This window comes from Aquarana catesbeiana, linkage group LG02 (assembly GCF_042186555.1).
Source record: "Aquarana catesbeiana isolate 2022-GZ linkage group LG02, ASM4218655v1, whole genome shotgun sequence".
NCBI lineage: Eukaryota > Metazoa > Chordata > Amphibia > Anura > Ranidae > Aquarana > Aquarana catesbeiana.
Window position 1 is genome coordinate 574726665 of NC_133325.1, and position 16966 is coordinate 574743630.

The following is a 16966-nucleotide window of genomic DNA, read 5'->3' on the forward strand; positions in this document are numbered from 1 at the left end:
CTTTAAAAAAAATTCCTATACACTTTTTTTTTTTTTTTTTTCTCCCCACCTTTTGGTGATGAGTATATAAATATGCTGTTTGAGTACTAGAAATGGCTTAACCATTTTTTTTTTTTTTTTAAGCTTGGGACATATTATTTTTCCCTCCCCTGTAAATATTATTGCTGTTCAATTCATACCATGTGCCACTGTAAAGCCAAAAAGGTTTATGTTGCGGCTAATATACACTGACATTTTCCTTTCTAAGAGGCTGCTGAGAAGTGGCAAACAAATTGGTGTCTAATTCAACCATAGATATAAAAAAAAAATTGTCGTATGCATGCTACCATGTACATACCGCTTGTACCTCTCACATGCAAGCTGCGTATTGTCACCAAGTATCAGTAGGTTGCTTTGACGAGCCTTGTTCTGGCTAACATAAATAGATTTCCACATAATGATTTGGTTACCATGTTTGTTAGTTTTTTTTTTTTTTTATGTGAAATTATGTTCACTGTAAAGAATTGGTCCTATAGTGGATACTGGAGTCCTTATCGGATATGTACAATGTTCCCATGTTTAGCGTTCCAAAGTGCCGTGTATGTATCATTTCAATTATCTGGCCAGTAGAAGTAGGTGAGCATTTCTTCTGCTCTGCATAGTGATCTGTTGTCGCCAGTGACGGGGATGGTAGTTGTGCTATGGCCCTAATACCCTGTATCTTTAAAGTCCCAACAGATAGCAGGAGCCATGACATACTTTGGATGTAGAAACTTTTGGAATCCCAGAGTGCTGGCTGAAGTAGTCATCTAGAACGGAGACTGAGTTTAGAAACCAACTTCCCCACCACACAGAAGGGTGTTTTTGTACTGATGCTTTATGCTACCTTTTAAACGGTTTGTTTTTAAGTGACAGGCTTAAAGTGGTTGTAAACGCACAAGGTTTTGTACCTTCATGCATTCTGTGCATGAAGGTTAAAAGTAACCTGTGTGCAGCAGTGCCCCCTCTTGATGCAGCGATATCAATGAGAGCCTTGCCTCCACGAGTGCCATTGGCCCCTGCTGCTGTCAGTCGCAGCCAGCGAGCCAATTAGGAGGCAGAGTGTGGCCGAGCCACAGCTCTGTGTGTGAATGGACACAGCTGTGGTTCAGAAGCTTGCCGCTTGGGTACCCCTGGGCATCCTGCAGGAGGGAGAAGCCAGTAGCTCCACCGAGAAGAAGAGGATCCAGGCTGTTGTGTGTAAAACCATTGCACAGAGTAGTCGAGTATGACATGTATTTTTGTTTTGTTTTTTGTTGTTAAATATCGTTTTAATTTAAAGACCTCTTACTGTGTGCCTGCTTGATACTTAATTTACATCTTAACCATAAAGTGTCTTGGTTCAGAAACTGTTTACATACATAACACAGTGACTGCATGGGCCTAGCTTCTAAAATATTAGTGTGCTGTTGACAAAAAGCCATCTCAAAGAAGTAACATTTTGACCATCATTGTCTGTTTTTCAGGACTAAACTGAGCAATATGATTGAAGCAATTCCAAAAAGCAAGAAGAATAAAAGATGCCAGCTTCATTCACTAGATACACACAAGCCAAAGCCGTTAGGGTAAGGTTTAGTAGGCTTACCTTAGTGAGTTTATGCTGCTGTCCAAGAGAATGTTGGTAATTAGTTTGTAATATTAAAAATATTTTCTGAGTAAAAGTTGAACTCCGAAATTTGCTTTTTTTTTTTTTTTTTTTGTTTTTTTTTTTGTTTGTTTGTTTTTTTTTTTTTTTTTTTTTTTTTTATAGGAAACATCTAGAAACGTATTTTTAGTTTGGACAGACTGGAAGAGGGATTAGAACACCTGTCAGGTTTTCATTGCTGTCTGTGTCCGTTGGGAAGAGTCACCCTCTTTACCGTAATCATCGAAAGTGAGAGAAAATTTTGGGTTGTCCCCAGAACATTGAGAGGAAATCCTATCTAGTTCTGGTGACAACCATGGATTCCCTAATTTTTTTTGGGGGGGGGGGGGGGGGTGTTCACTTACTGTTGGCTTTGGGACAGGAAGTGAACAGAAATCTCTTAAATGGGACACAGATTGCAAGAAGACACCTGATAGGAGTTTTAACCATCCCTTACTCAATGTAAAATGGAGAAAAAATGTTTTGCCTTTTTTGGTTCTGCTGTAATTGTACCCTTTTTTTTTTTATTTATTTATTTTTTTTTTTTATCGAATTCCCCTCAGAAAAGCACACTCCTTTAGCTGAGCATGCATAGGCACTCATGCTTAAAGCCTCATGATTTATATATCAAAGTTGAGCGATCTAAGGCACCACTGCCTCTGGCTGCTAGTCTTAATGGATTTAAAGTGGTTTTAAAGCCTTAAGGTTCTTCACCTTAATGCATTGAGGTAAAAAACATTTTTGTGCTGCAGACCCCCACCCCGCCTTCTTTCCTGAGCCTGATCCAATCCAGCGACATGCACAAGAGCAGCGGCCTTTGGTTCCCGCTGCTGTCGATCAAAAGCTGTGACACAGGAGTGGTGGCAGGGCCGAGTCCCGCTGTCTGTCAATGAACGCAGCAGTGGGACTCAGGAGCGAGCACGCACGGGTGCCCCCATGGGAAGCGGATTTTCATGAGGGCACCTGCCGAAGAGGGGCCTGGAGTGCTGGCAGGGAACCCCAGAAAAAAGAGGATTGGTGCTGCTCTGTGCAAAACCATTGCACAGAGCAGGCAAGTATAACATAACATGTTTGTTTTTAATAAAAAACAAAAAATGGGCTTTAACACTTTAAGTGACATTTTGGTAATATTACTACTGTGCTGCTAGCTGTTCTTTGCTGGAGGCTCTGACACTAGGAAGCAAATCTCTACCTCTAATAAATGGCTGCCTCAACAGAGACCGTGTGGAGCAGGGCATGTTAAGTCGATAATGGGGGAAAGATCAGCTGCTGGAAGACCAAAGGCATTACTAGTGACTTGTCCTTTGCCCCCTACCTGCCAATTTATGGGCACAGCTTCTATCATTCAGTTCCTCATCACCCATTTAACTGTTCTGTTGTACAGTAAGACAGCTTACCATGTAACAATGTAAATTTGGCTGTGTGTAAACTGTAAGCATTCAGCAATTCAAGGCTATGCAGTGAAATTTACCTCATCTCTTTATAGGGGAAACTGGATGGATATTTGGGAAGTCATGTCCCAAGAATGCCGTGATGAAGTGGTTTTAATTGATTCAAGCTGTCTTTTGGAAACTTTGGAAAATTACCTACGGAAACACAGGTAATTTCCCCTCGATTTTTGTACTAGCTGATATTAGGGCAATTTGAATAATACTGTCTTTCATTGTACTTTATTCCTTTGTTCAGTCCTGAGTTTTTGATGCATAATTCCTAAAACTCGACAGTGCTTAAGATGAAGAATCCCATTCTTTTCCATGGGCCCGTTCAGACCTGACTTTATCATGTCATGTACCTTTCAAAAAAGTACTCCACTTTTTAGGGAAGAATTGCATGTTTTTTGCCCCAGTGATTTTTAACGGGAGCAATTTCAGGTGCTCTGAAAGATATGGCCTATTTAAAGCGATTGTAAACCTAGGAAGGAAAAACCCCTGCAAGACAAAGGCATAATGTGCATCGCATACTAGCACATAATGAAATGCTCCCCTTAAAACGAAGCCCTCTCAGCGGCTCCCGGTCGCCACTGGGTGGGCTGACACTTTCTCCTGTCCTTTCTTTCGCAATTGCCGGTGCTGTGAGTGGTGGGAGCCCGATAATGTCACTCCCGTGCATGCACGCTGCAGCCCTCTGTTCCGGCACGGTAAGCCGGACCTTCAGAGTGCCAGCGCCTCTGACGTCAGCAGCTGCATGCAGGGTGAATATCTCCTAAACCAGTGGTTCTCAACCCTTATGGGCTTACCTGTAGGTAAAAATCACAAAGCGGGGTCTACAGCCACTTTAAGTGTCTATGGGGGGGGGGGGGGTCAGGGCACCTGGTTTTGACTTTCTCCTGACTTTGTTTATTTAAAAAAAAAAAAAAAAATATCACTAGAGCTTAGAGCTGCACAATTCTTTTTTTTTTTTTTTTTTTTTTTTTTTTTTTTTTTTTTTTTTTTTGCTTAAAATAAAAAGATCACGATTCTCAGAGCATAAAATCTTTCACATTAGACAAAAAAAAATTGGGCTAACTTTACTGGTTAGGTGTTTTTTTTTTTTTTTTTTTCCTTTTTTTTTCTTATTCAATTTTATCCTTCAAGTAAAGTCTCACCATTATATTGCTGCTTGAGCTAGTCATTCTGATTTTATTATCTGGCACAGTCTTCCTTCAGCCTTGCTTTTGGAGTCTGACCTGGGAATGGCGTACACTGGGTTTTGTGTAAGCCGCTTTCTAAACTCCATTCTGTAAAGTTAGTTTTGGATTGCTTTCCATGTCCATAGCCAGGCTCAGCACTTGCCCTATCGCTGAAGACTTGAGTTTGTTGGTTGAGCACCAAGAGCTACCTCATTTACTTATGTAACTGGGTGCCTTTATTCCTCAGTTTCCACCTTGGAAGAGGTTAACACTGTGGGACTTCACATTGATATCATATGCTGAGTGGAGTGTCATGTGCGCAGGCTCTATGTGCATTGCTTAAACTTTTTTAATATGGCAGCCTCTGCTCTAGTTTCAAGTATTTTATCTCTCCTTTATTATCTTCAAAAACTGCATAGATTAAGATATTTTTCTTGACAGGTTTTGCACAGATTGCAAGAATAAAGTACTCAGAGCATACAACATTTTAATTGGAGAACTGGACTGTAGTAAAGAAAAGGGCTATTGTGCTGCGCTGTACGAAGGTCTTCGGTGTTGCCCACATGAACGACACATTCATGTCTGCTGTGAGACGGACTTCATTGCTCATCTCCTGGGTAGAGCTGAGCCAGAGTTTGCGGGAGGATATGAGTATGTAACCTGCTAGAATGGGCTCCCTAGCACTTTGTTTACTTTTATTTTTTTATTTTAATATTGGTGTTTTTTGTTTTTAAAGTGTAAATATAGGCAGATATAAAGTTCAGTTATGTATAAATGTATTTGTATTTTAACCGGCGCACGACGATGTACGTCAGCAGAATGGCACGGCTGGGCAAATGGGCGTACCTGTACCTCCATTTGAATTCCCCGCCGTGCCATTGCGTGCGCGCTGGCCGGGAGCTCCGTGAGCCGGGTCGCGGGTCCCGTGGACTCGATAGCCGCGGGGATACCCGCGATCGCCTCACGGAGAGGACGAACGGGGAGATAACGATGTAAACAGCATCTCCCCGTTCTGCCTAGTGACAAGTGTCACTGATCACTGCTCCCTGTCATCGGGAGCAGTGATCAGTCTAGTGACACATACAGCCCCTCCCCCCTACAGTTAGAAAACACTCCCCTAGTACTGATTAACCCCTCCCCGCCCCCTAGTGGTTAACCCCTTCATTGCCAGTGTCATTTACACAGGAATCAGTGCATTTTTAATCGCACTGATCGCTGTATAAATGACAATGGTCCCAAAAATGTCCGACGTGTCCACCATAACGTCGCAGTCACAATAAAAATCGCTGATCGCCTCCATTACTAGTAAAAAAAAAAAATTATTAATAAAAATGCCATAAAACTATCCCCTATTTAGTAAACGCTATAACGTTTGCGCAAACCAATCAATAAACGCTTATTCCGATTTTTTTTTTTTTTTTTTTTCCCCCAAAAAATATGTAGAAGAATACGTATCGGCCTAAACTGAGGGGAAAAAATGTTTTTTTATATATTTTTCGGGGATATTATAGCTAAATGTAAAAAATAATGCGTTTTTTTTTTTTTCAAAATTGTCGCTCTTATTTTGTTTATAGCGAAAAAATAAAAATCGCAGAGGTGATTAAATACCACCAAAAGAAAGCTCTATTTGTGGGGAAAAAAGGACGTCAATTTTGTTTGGGAGCCACGTTGCACGACCGCGCAATTGTCAGTTAAAGCGACGCAGTGCCGAATCGCAAAAAACGCTCTGGTCAGGAAGGGGGTAAATTCTTCCGGGGCTGAAGTGTTTAAACTCTGCCTATGTCTTTGAATTGGCCTCCTGTAAACTCCTGCATATGCACACATTTTGTTGTGCATCTGTTGGCTTGTGAGATGTCTTTTTAATATTTATACTTCAAGCAGGTTTTTAATTCTCAATGTTTTTCACCTTTACTTTTGTAACCTGTATATAAAGTGCTCAATAACTTTTTTCTTTTTTTTTTTTTTTTTCCCCCTACTCCCCCCTTAAGGCGAAGGGAAAGGCATGCTAAAACAATAGACATTGCACAAGAAGAAGTCTTGACATGCCTGGGAATTCATCTCTATGAGCGTCTGCATCGCATCTGGCAGAAATTAAGAGCCGAGGAGCAGACCTGGCAAATGCTGTTTTACCTTGGTGTTGATGCCTTACGCAAGAGTTTTGAGGTACATTTTTTTTTTTGTTTTTTTTTTTTGTTTTGTTTTTGGTAAGATCAAAGCTTCGTTTTAGGCCTCATTCACACAAGGCGGACTCCGTTTCCACGGAGCCCCGCCTCGGTCCGCCGGCTCAGCGGGAGATCTCTCCGTTGATCTCCGCTGAGCCGGCGGATGACAGGTCCCTCTCTGCTCACTGAGCGGGGAGGGGCTTGTCAGGCGCCGCTGCTGCCTATGGAGGGATCGGATGAAAACGGACGGCATGTCTGTTTTTGCCAGATCTCACCCGATCTGCCAGCGATGGGTCCGGACGTAGGGCCATCCGTCTGCTTTTAGCGGATCGAACGGGGTCGGATGTCAGCGGACATGTCTCCGCTGACATCCGTCGCTCCATAGGCTAACATGGAGCACCCATTCAGGTCCTCCGTGAAAACTGACAGGCGGACCTGAACGGTCCGATCGTGTGAAAGGGGCCTTAGGGTTGTGTGTGACAAAAAAAATCTTGGTAACTACAGCTAGAAGCTTTTCCAGTACTGCCCATTGCAACAGATAACTCATCCATATCTCCTGTTCTTCAATGAGAAGAGAAGAACACATGTTTATTTCTATGATACTGTGGCAGAGACTCGAAGTGTTGGGGATGGACTGATCCAGATAGGGGCATAACGTTTGACGGACTGATGCATGTGAGGAACCTGCTGTTCCACTTTTGGTGTAATGGTTTAGCCCTTTTTCTTATTGAGCATATTCAGCTACTAGGCATAAAAATGGTATTTCATGCAATTTCTGCTTAGTTTCTCAACCAACCGGGTTCCCCCAGGGTGCCACATGCATGAGACCCAGTTTTCTTATAGATGAGCATCATAAGTTGCCATGATGCAAGTAGGCCAGCCTCCAGCGCCATACCCATTGACACTCTCTAGGACCAGGAGGCACAACTCACCCGTACCATGGCAATGCATGGCTCTGATCCGAAGCAGGTGGCATGCAGGGACGCCCCCAGCATTTGGGGAAAAGACAAAAGTCTGCTTCCTCCAGACTTCTGCTTCCAAAAAGTAGGGCTTTGATGTGATTGGGGTGGGGTAAGCTCTGTGACTGGGGACTTATGTATAGGGTCCTCTGATGTAAAGTGGGCTCTGATGTGAAGTTAATCTATGAAGGCGGTTGTGTGCTTTGTTCCAGGCTCAGATTTCCCATTGATAAGTAACTTTTACCTGTTTTATTTTAAACTGGGTGTGCCTCGATTTTGCATACTTTTTAAAAGGTGCTGAACTGACCAAAAGATTGAGAAATCCTGTTCTAGGCCAAGCAATATTTGGCTTGGAGTGGTACTAAAATTTTTAAAGTGCTATGTTCCACATAGTCACGCGGGTCACAGTCCATAACTACTTGACCCCCAGGTCAATTCTCGCATACATGTATACATCTCTCCCATGTAAAAATTAGCTTTTTTAAACCAAATACTTAGAACCTTGCATAGCCCCTTGGGCTGCAGCCATGACCCTGGTAGAACCATTGAAACCTGAGGGCGTATTGGTACATTCATTTGGGGGAAGTGGTTAATCTGCTTTTACAGTTAAACAGCAAAGTTAAGTTGAAATTGAACTGCTGGGTGAACTTCTGCCATAATGTTCAATTGTTTACAGCTTCCTTGCACATTATGGTACAATGTCTGCATTCGGTGCTGCTCACCTGCTGTATCCAGTTAATGTGTATGGGCCTCAGTGCCCATGTGAACAGGGCCTAAAGGTTTGTTAACCTGTTCCTGACCATCCGCCGCAGTTTTACTGCAGCAGCATGGCATGGGTGTGCAAAACGACGTTACTTTGCGGCCGCGACAATCGGATTCTTTTCAGAACCGATCAGTCTCAAGGCCCAGGCCAATGACTTTTTGGCCTGGACCTGTTGATCGGTTCTGATAAAATGCATCTCCCTCTCTGGAATTCTTTTCAGTTCCAGAGAGAGGGGATATCCAAACGTGAGTTTGCACCAACACTACACTGACATAGTACATGTAGGCACACATTTCATCCTCCGATTGCCCCCCCCCCCCATTAACACCTTCACGCCCTGTCACTGTGTCATGCAGTGTTCATATTTTTCTTTGATCACTGTATTGGTGTCATTTGTCACACTAATCAGCGTTGGGGTACTTACTAGTAGGCCCAGATAGGTTTAGGGGACCCCCCCTAATAAAGTTTTAACCCCTTGATCACCTCGTCACCAGTGATCACTGTATTAGTGTCACAAGTGACACTGGTTAGTTGTTTTTTATTTTTTTTTATAGCGTCAGGGCACCCGCTGTACATTACCATACTAAAAAGGTTAAACCCCCCCGATCACCCGGCGGGTGATATCAGTTAGGTTTTAGCATTGGTTAGGGTCTGCGTCACCCCAGGCAGCGGCAGATTAGTGCCAGTAGCGCTAACACGCATCATACACCTCCCTTAGCTGTATAGCGTCTGAACGGATCGATATCTTTGATCTGATCAGAACTATATTAGCGCCCCCAATAGTTTAGGGTTCCCAAAAACACGGTGTTAGTGGAATGAGCCCAGATACCTGCTAGCACCTGCGTTTAGCCCCTCCGCCCAGCTCACCCAAGTGCAGTATCAATCGATCACTGTCACTTACAAAACACAACACACATAACTGCAGCATTCGCAGAGTCAGGCCTGATCCCTGCGAATGCCAACTTTTTTTTTGGTAGCGTTTGAAGCAGTCGCTGACGGCTGAGTGCTCCCCCCCCCCCCCCCCTTTTTTATTTATTTATTTATTTTCCCCCCTGCTGGTCTCACTAGTTGTACCAGTAAATTTAAAGGCCAAAATGTCCAATCGAAGGTACACTAATGAAGAGGCCTATGTGTTTCTGAGCATGACAGATGTGTGAAGAACTCCTCGCCCATCTGTCAGATTCCGAATACGAACCTGTAGACAGCAGCGGTACCCTGACAGATAGCTCTGAAGACGGAGTTGTGGTCCCTGCCAAGGAAAGGGCGTACCCGACCTAGTTCTGCTGTTGAGGTGCAAGAAACGCAGGGCTCTCGTATGGAGCAGAGAGCCAGTACTAGTGCCACTCGTCCGTCTGGTGAACTAGCACCAGAGGCCTCATACATCCTGGTCGTACGTTCAGCACTGCAGTAACAATTGGTGATGTGGCAAGTTCCATAAGTGCAGTTCAATCTGGTGAGGTGGCTAGCACAACTAGTGTCCAGCCACCAAAAAGACAAAGGCAGGCCCGTCGAGCCCATAGTGTCCTTCCTACTGCATTTGCCAATCCAAATTGGGAGCCCACTACTTCTGCAGCACCCGGAATTCAGGTGGAAACAGTTGATTTTATGTCACTTGTTCTCTGCCTCCATGACCAGGACCCGATATGTGCAGGTCTTGCGGTTCATGCATTTCAGTGACAATGGGCTCTGTTGTCCTCAGTGTGACCCTGAATACGATCGGCTCTACAATATTCAGCCCCTCGTAAACCACTTCAACCAGCAGTTTGCAGCCTTGTTTACTTCTGATCAAGTTGTCTGCGTTGATGAGTCCCTGATTAAGTTTTCTGGCCGCTTGTCATCGGCAAGCGTGCCAGATATGGGGTCAAGATGTATAAGCTCTGTGACAGGGCAACAGGCTATACATATAGTTTTATGGTTTACGAGGGAAGAGATAGTCACGTGGAGCCAGAGAACTGCCCAGACTACATAGGGAGCACTGGCAAGATTGTGTGGGACTTGGTGTCACCCTTATTCGGAAAGGGGTACCACTTGTACGTGGACAATTATTACAGAAGCGTGCCACTTTTTAGTCGCTTGTTTGATCGTGGAAATCTGGCACGGTGCGATCTAATCACCGGGGCTTACCCCAGTGGCTTGTAGATTCCCGTCTTAGGCTGGGGGAGAGAGCCTGCTTGAGATGTAGTAATTTGCTCACTGTGAAGTGGAGGGATAATAAGAATGTTTTTGTTCTTTCCTACCTTCACGCAGACACGACGTTTCAAATTCAAATGGCGACTGGTGTTGTGGAGAAACCCCTCTTGTGTCCACGAATACAACCTTAACCTGGGAGGGGTGGACCTCAACAACCAGTTGTTGGCGCTGTACTTAATTGCCCGTAAGGCCACACACTGGTACAAAAAAGTGTCTCTTTTTTTTTTTTTTTTTTTTTCCAATTGGCTCTGCTGAATGCTTATGTGCTATACAAAGCTTCAGGACGAACTGGATCCTTCCTTAAATTCCAGGAAGAGATCCTCACAGCCCTTCTGTTTCCAGACGGTGCTGTGGCCCAACTTCCCAATCCAAAGGCAGTGAGCTGGCTGAATGAGAGGCATTTTCTGTATGTACTCCCTGGTACCCCTACCCAAAGAAATCCCTAAAGAAGATGACATGTCTGCAGAAAACTTGGATATAGGCATGACACCAGCTTTTATTGTCCCTCCCTGTTCTGACCAACCTGGTCTTTGCATTGGTGAATGTTTCGAACACTACCACTCACTAGTGGAGTATTAGCGTAGGGTACAGCATTGCACAGTCCTAGGGCACACTTACACAGGGTCTCAAAAGATGAGATGGCCATCACATTTTGAGACCCTAATCTGGAACGTTTATAGAAGTGCAAAAAAAAAAAAAAACACAAAAAAATAAAGCCAAAAATAGTTGTGGTTTTATTTTTCTTCGCTCTATTGTTACTGTATTTTAGAACTGTAATGTTTTATGTTTTTTTGTATTTGCTATGCAGGTATGGTATGTCTTACTGTTAAGCTGTAATGTTACTTTTGTTTTATTGTTGACCATCATTTGCTTAGCAGGTACGCCATTCAGCTGCAGAACAGGTTTATTTATTCTGACAGCAACAGCGTTTTCTCCCACGATACGTAAAGTCATGACTCCAGCTCTGTAGGAGGTGATTTCACAACCACAGTTAAAAAAAATGGTGCATATATGCCCATCATTAGAAGTGGGTGGATGAAGGGCGGTATTCTAATGGTGGGCATACCCACCAATCAATCCCCTCCTTCTTCCTTGTTCCTTCTTCCTTCTTCCTTCTTCTCCCACAGGCAGCATGAAAAAAAGAACATTACAACATATGCCCTTTATCTTGGTATCATTCTTTTAAGCCAGCAGTGGGCTTTCCTCTAAATGCAATCCTAGCGGCTAATTGGGGGTGTCCCCCATCGTTTTACATGGGTTTTCTCGGACTCTCCTGTCCCAACTGGGAACCTGAGAATGCAGCCGGTGGTTCCGCCAGCTGACCATAGAGCTGATCAGAGACCAGAACGGCTCCAACCATCTCTATGGCCTAAGAAACCGGAAGCTACGAGCATTTCATGACTTAGGTGTCGCCGGATATAAGCAGCGCCATTAGGAAAGCGTTTATCGCACCGATCTTGGTGTGGTCAAATGCTTTGAGGGCAGAGAGATCTAGAGTTGTTTCAAAAAGAGTACCTGTCACTAGTGACCTATTGCTATCATAGGGGATATTTACATTCCCTGAGATGACAATAAAAAATGAAAGGAACAGTTAAATATAATAAAGCAAAATAAATTATGGGAAAAAAAAGCACCCCTGTCCCACCATGCTCGCGCGCGAAGGCAAACGCAATCGTTGGTCTGGTGTCATATGTAAACAGCAATTGTACCATGCATGTAACGTATCACCACAAAGGTCGGATCGAGGGCAGTAATTTTAGCAGTAGACCTCCTTTTGTAAATCTAAAATTGTAACCTGTAAAGGCTTTTAAAAATGTATGTAGTTTGTCGCCGCTGCACGTTTGTGCGCAATTTTAACGCATGTCGTGTTTGGTATTTATGTACTTGGCATAAGATCATCTTCTTTTGGGCAATATAGTGTGTTTTAGTGCATTAAAATTAAAAAGCTTCTTTTTTTTTTTTTTTTTTTTTTTTTTTTTACCAAAAAAATGCGTTTGAAAAATCGCTGCACAAATACTGTGTGAAAAAAAAAAAAATTGCAACACCCACCATTTTAATCTGCAGGGCCTTTGCTTTAAAAAAATGTGGGGGGGGGGGTTTCAAAGTAATTCTCTAGGAAAAAATGTATTCATGTAAACTAAGTGTCAGAGGGCTTTGTCTTCAAGTGGTTAGAGTGAGTAATGTGCGACATAAGCTTCTAATGTTGTGCATAAAATGCCAGGACAGTTCATAACCCCCCCCCATGACCCCTTTTTGGCTAGTAGACACCCCAAGCTATTTGCTGATAGGCATGTTTAGTCCATGGAATATTTTATATTTTGCCACAAGTTTAGGGAAAATTACAAACTTTTTTTTTTTTTTTTTTTTCTTTTTTTGCACAAAGTTGTCACTAAATGATATATTGCTCAAACATGCCATGGGCATATGTGGAATTACACCCCAAAATACATTTTGCTGCTTCTCCTGAGTACGGGGATAACACATGTGTGGGACTTTTTGGGAGCCTAGCCATGTACAGGACCCCGAAAACCAATCACCGCCTTCAGGCTTTCTAAGGGAGAAAAATGGTGATTTTCTCTTCCTCACTACCTATCACAGTTTCTGAGGCCATGAAATGTCAAGATAGCACAACAATCCCCCCCCCCCCCCCCCCCCCCCCCCCCCCAAAAATGACCCCTATTTTGCAGCTCTCATTTGTTTTTGAAAATGAAAAAAGAAAAATGTAGTTTTTGTTTTTTCAGTTTTCAAAACTTTGTGACAAAAAGTGAGATCTGCAAAATACTCAACATGCCTCTCAGCATGTTGGGGTTTTGTGCTATCCTGACATTTCATGGCCTTCTAAACTGTGATAGGTAGTGAGGAGTGAAATAAAAAATTTACGCCCTTAGAAATCCAATCCGGTGCTTGATTTTTGGGGTCCTATAGGCAGCTAGGCTCCCAAAAAGTCTTACACGTGGTATACCCATACTCAGGAGAAACAGCAGAAAGTATTTTGGGGTGTAATTCCACATATAGCCATGGCATGTGTGAGTAATCTATCATTTAGTGACAACTTTGTGTAAATTTTTTTTTTTTTTTTTCGATTGTGACGAAAAATGAAAAGTTTAATGGGCTCAACATGCCTCTCAGCAATTTCCTTGGGATGTCTACTTTCCAAAAAGGGTCATTTGGGGGTGGGGAGGGGGGTTGTACTGCCCTACCATTTTAGCACTTCAAATTAGATGGGCAGTCATAAACTAAAAGCTGCGTAAATTCCAGAACATGTACCCTAGTTTGTAGACGCTATAACTTTTGCGCAAACATGCGCTTATTGACTCTTTTTGGGTAAAAAAAGAGACGTGGCTGAATACATTTTGGCCTAAATGTATGACTAAAAACTTGAGTTTATTGGATTCTTTTTTTTTTTTTTTTTCTCCAAAATTTTCGGTCTTTTTCCATTTAATATCACAAAAAATAGAAATCGCAGAGGCAATCAAATGCCATCAAAAGAAAGCTATATTTGTGGGGGGAAAAAGAAGGACGCAAATTTCGTTTGCGTACAGCATTGCATGAACTCGCAATTACCAGTTAAAGCAGCGCAGTGCCAAATTTGTAAAAAGTGCTCTGGTTATTGAGCAGCCAAATCTTCCGGGGCTGAAGTGGTTAAGCTAGGATCTACATTATAAAAATAAGTTTTGATATGCTGGTCAAAAGATTCAAGAGCTTAGTTTAAACTTAGCAGTGTTTATGTATCTAAACATTGTACTGTAGAATACCAGTTGCTTTGCATTCTGTTTCAAGATACAGCTCCTGTTTTATAGATGACTGTTGAGAAAGTGCAAGGCATTAGCCGGCTAGAGCAGCTGTGTGAAGAGTTTTTGGAAGAGGAGAGGGTTCAGGAGCTCAAGCAAGAAAAGAAGAGGCAGAAGAAGAAAAACAGGAGAAAAAACAAATGTGCATGTGATATGCCCTCATCACCAGAAAGTATGGAGACAATCACAAGTCAGGAAAAGGTAATGACTGCACCTTCAGGTGTATAGTGTGTGTGTGTGTGTGTGTGTGTGTGTGTGTGTGTGTGTGTGTGTGTGTGTGTGTGTGTGTGTATAAAAACAAAATAGTTGGATTATAACGCAATGTCCTTTATGGCTTTAGTTGCAGTCTGTAAACCTTTTAAAAGAAATATGCGGGCTTGCATTGCTGACCTCTTGAGAATTTGATTGCATAGCTGTCCTGTTATGCCGATCCACTGGCTTCTTAGTCCTTATCTGCATATGTTCTCTGGGTTAGTATTAAAGCAGAAGGGCAGCATGACAACCAGACAGCTACCATTGACAGATTTAGAAGTGGGCAATTTGTCTCCATGTTTCTCCCAGGTTAAAGTATCCTTTTCTTTAATGTCCTGTACTGTTATGACTGTTTAAGCAGCCAAACTGGTTTCCTGGGAGAATTGAGGCCTTTCCTGAATCTATAAAATGAATAATTCTGACTGTGTGGGTTATTTTTATTTTTTTTTTTCAGTCATTGAATTCAATATTGCTATACATTTTAATAACATAGATTTAAATAATATATATTAACTGACTTTTTTGACATGCAAAAGCTATTTCTCAGGTACAGTGTAAATACGTTGACATGAATTCTTGTCAAACACACTTTCAAAACTGAATAGAAATTCAGAAAGTCTTACGGATTCTTTTTTTAACCACTTCCTGCCCAGCCTATAGCAGATTGACGGCCGGGCGGTGGTTCAGTTATCCTGACTGGGCGTCATATGACGTCCAGCAGGATAACAGCCGCCGCACGCCTGTAGGGGCGCACATCGAGGCGATCGGTGGAGCGGTGTGTCAGTCTGACACGCCGCTCCACCGATCTTGGTAAAGAGCCTCCGGCGGAGGCTCTTTACCATGTGATCAACTGTGTCCAATCACGGCTGATCACGATGTCAATAGGAAAAGCCGTTAATCGGCTTTTTCTCACTCGCGTCTGACAGACGCGAGTAGAAGAGAGCCAATCGGCGGCTCTCCTGACGGGGGGGGTCAGCACAGCCCCCCCTCGGATGCCTACACTAGACCACCAGGGATGCCGCCAGGGCCACCAGGAATGGGGGCAACATGTGGATGACCAGGTATGTATCCCATGACCATCCACATGTGCAAATTATGCCCAATCTGTGCCCACAAATGGGAACTGGCTGGCACCATTATATATCAGTGATGCCCACCTATGAGTGCCCGTCAGTGCAGCCGTACCAGGGCCGCCATATCGGTGCCCGCCAGTGCCGCCATATCGGTGCCCGTCATTGAAGAAGAAAACCTACTTATTTACAAAAATTTTTAACAGAAACAAAAAACTTTTTTTTTTTTTTTTCAAAATTTTGGTTTTTTTTTTTTTTTTTTTTGTTGCGCAAAAAATAAAAACCACAGAGGTGATCAAATACCACCAAAAGAAAGCTCTATTTGTGGGAACAAAATGATAAAAAATTTGTCTGGGTACAGTGTTGCATGACCGCGTAATTGTCATTCAAATTGCGACAGCGCGGGAAGGTGTCTAAGTGCCTGGTATTGAAGTGGTTAAAAAGGTCATAATTTTAATGCACGTTTTGTACTTTTTGTAATGCATTTGTGCAACGAAGAAACAGAATATTTTTATAAAAAATATTGTATGGCAAACTTCACTACCACATGTCTTTATAATCTTTTTGCTTGTTTTATTTTTAGGAGACACCAGGCTTTGCAGATATGGGCTGCAAGTCTTGCAATGGTGTTGAAGACAGCAGCTGTGTAGAAGTGGTAATAACACATGAAAATTCTTCATGCACTTGTCCAAATAGTGGGGATCTGCTGGCGTCTTCAAAAATGAAAAAGGGTATGCTTCTTTTTTCTTAACTGTTTTGGGTGAACTGACTCATCAGATATAGATAAATCAAAAAAGTGTATGTACACATATATACACGTGTGTATGTACACCCCTCACATTTTTGTAAATATTTTATTATGTTTTCATGTGACAACACTGAAGAAATGACGCTTTGCTACCAATAAAAGTAGGTAGAGTACAGCTTGTATAACAATGTAAATTTGCTGTCCCCTCAGCACACAGTCAATGTCTAAAAGCTGGCAACAAGTGAGTACACCCCCAAGTGAAAATGTCCACATTGGGGCCAATTAGCCATTTGGTCTCAGGTGTGAATGGGTAGCAGGTGTTGCATTTGGTGTTACCGCTCACTCTCTCATACTGGTCACTGGAAGTTCAGTATGGCAAAGAACTCTGAGGGTCAGAAAAAAAAGAATTGTTCTGCATAAAGATGGCCTAGGCTATAAGAAGATTGCCAAGACCCTGAAACTGAGCTGCAGCACGGTGGCCAAGACTATACAGCGATTTAACCATATGCCGCACACTGCATCAAATTGGTTTGCATGGCTGTCGTCCCAGAAGGAAGCCTCTTCTAAAGATGTTGCACGATGAGATGAGAGCCTACAAACAGTTTGCTGAAGTCAAGCAGACTAAGGACATGGATTACTGGAACCATGTCCTGTGGTCTGATGAGACCAAGATAAACTTATTTGGTTCAGATGGTGTCAAGCGTTTGTGTCGGCATACCAGGTGAGGAGTACAAAGACAAGTGTCTTGCCTACAGTCAACCATGGTGGTGGGATTGTCATA

General features: G+C 42.8%; 1 protein-coding gene across 1 annotated transcript in view; it reads left to right on the forward strand.

Moving 5' to 3' along the window:
- The window catches only part of GGNBP2 (gametogenetin binding protein 2), a 48149-nt gene that overhangs the window by 19816 nt on the left and 11367 nt on the right, over positions 1-16966 (forward strand). Inside the window, exons 4-9 of the mRNA XM_073616120.1 lie at positions 1485-1583; positions 3129-3242; positions 4692-4901; positions 6239-6413; positions 14125-14316; positions 16021-16168. Coding sequence (XP_073472221.1) covers positions 1485-1583; positions 3129-3242; positions 4692-4901; positions 6239-6413; positions 14125-14316; positions 16021-16168 — 938 coding nt within the window. The remainder of the gene's footprint in view (positions 1-1484; positions 1584-3128; positions 3243-4691; positions 4902-6238; positions 6414-14124; positions 14317-16020; positions 16169-16966) is intronic.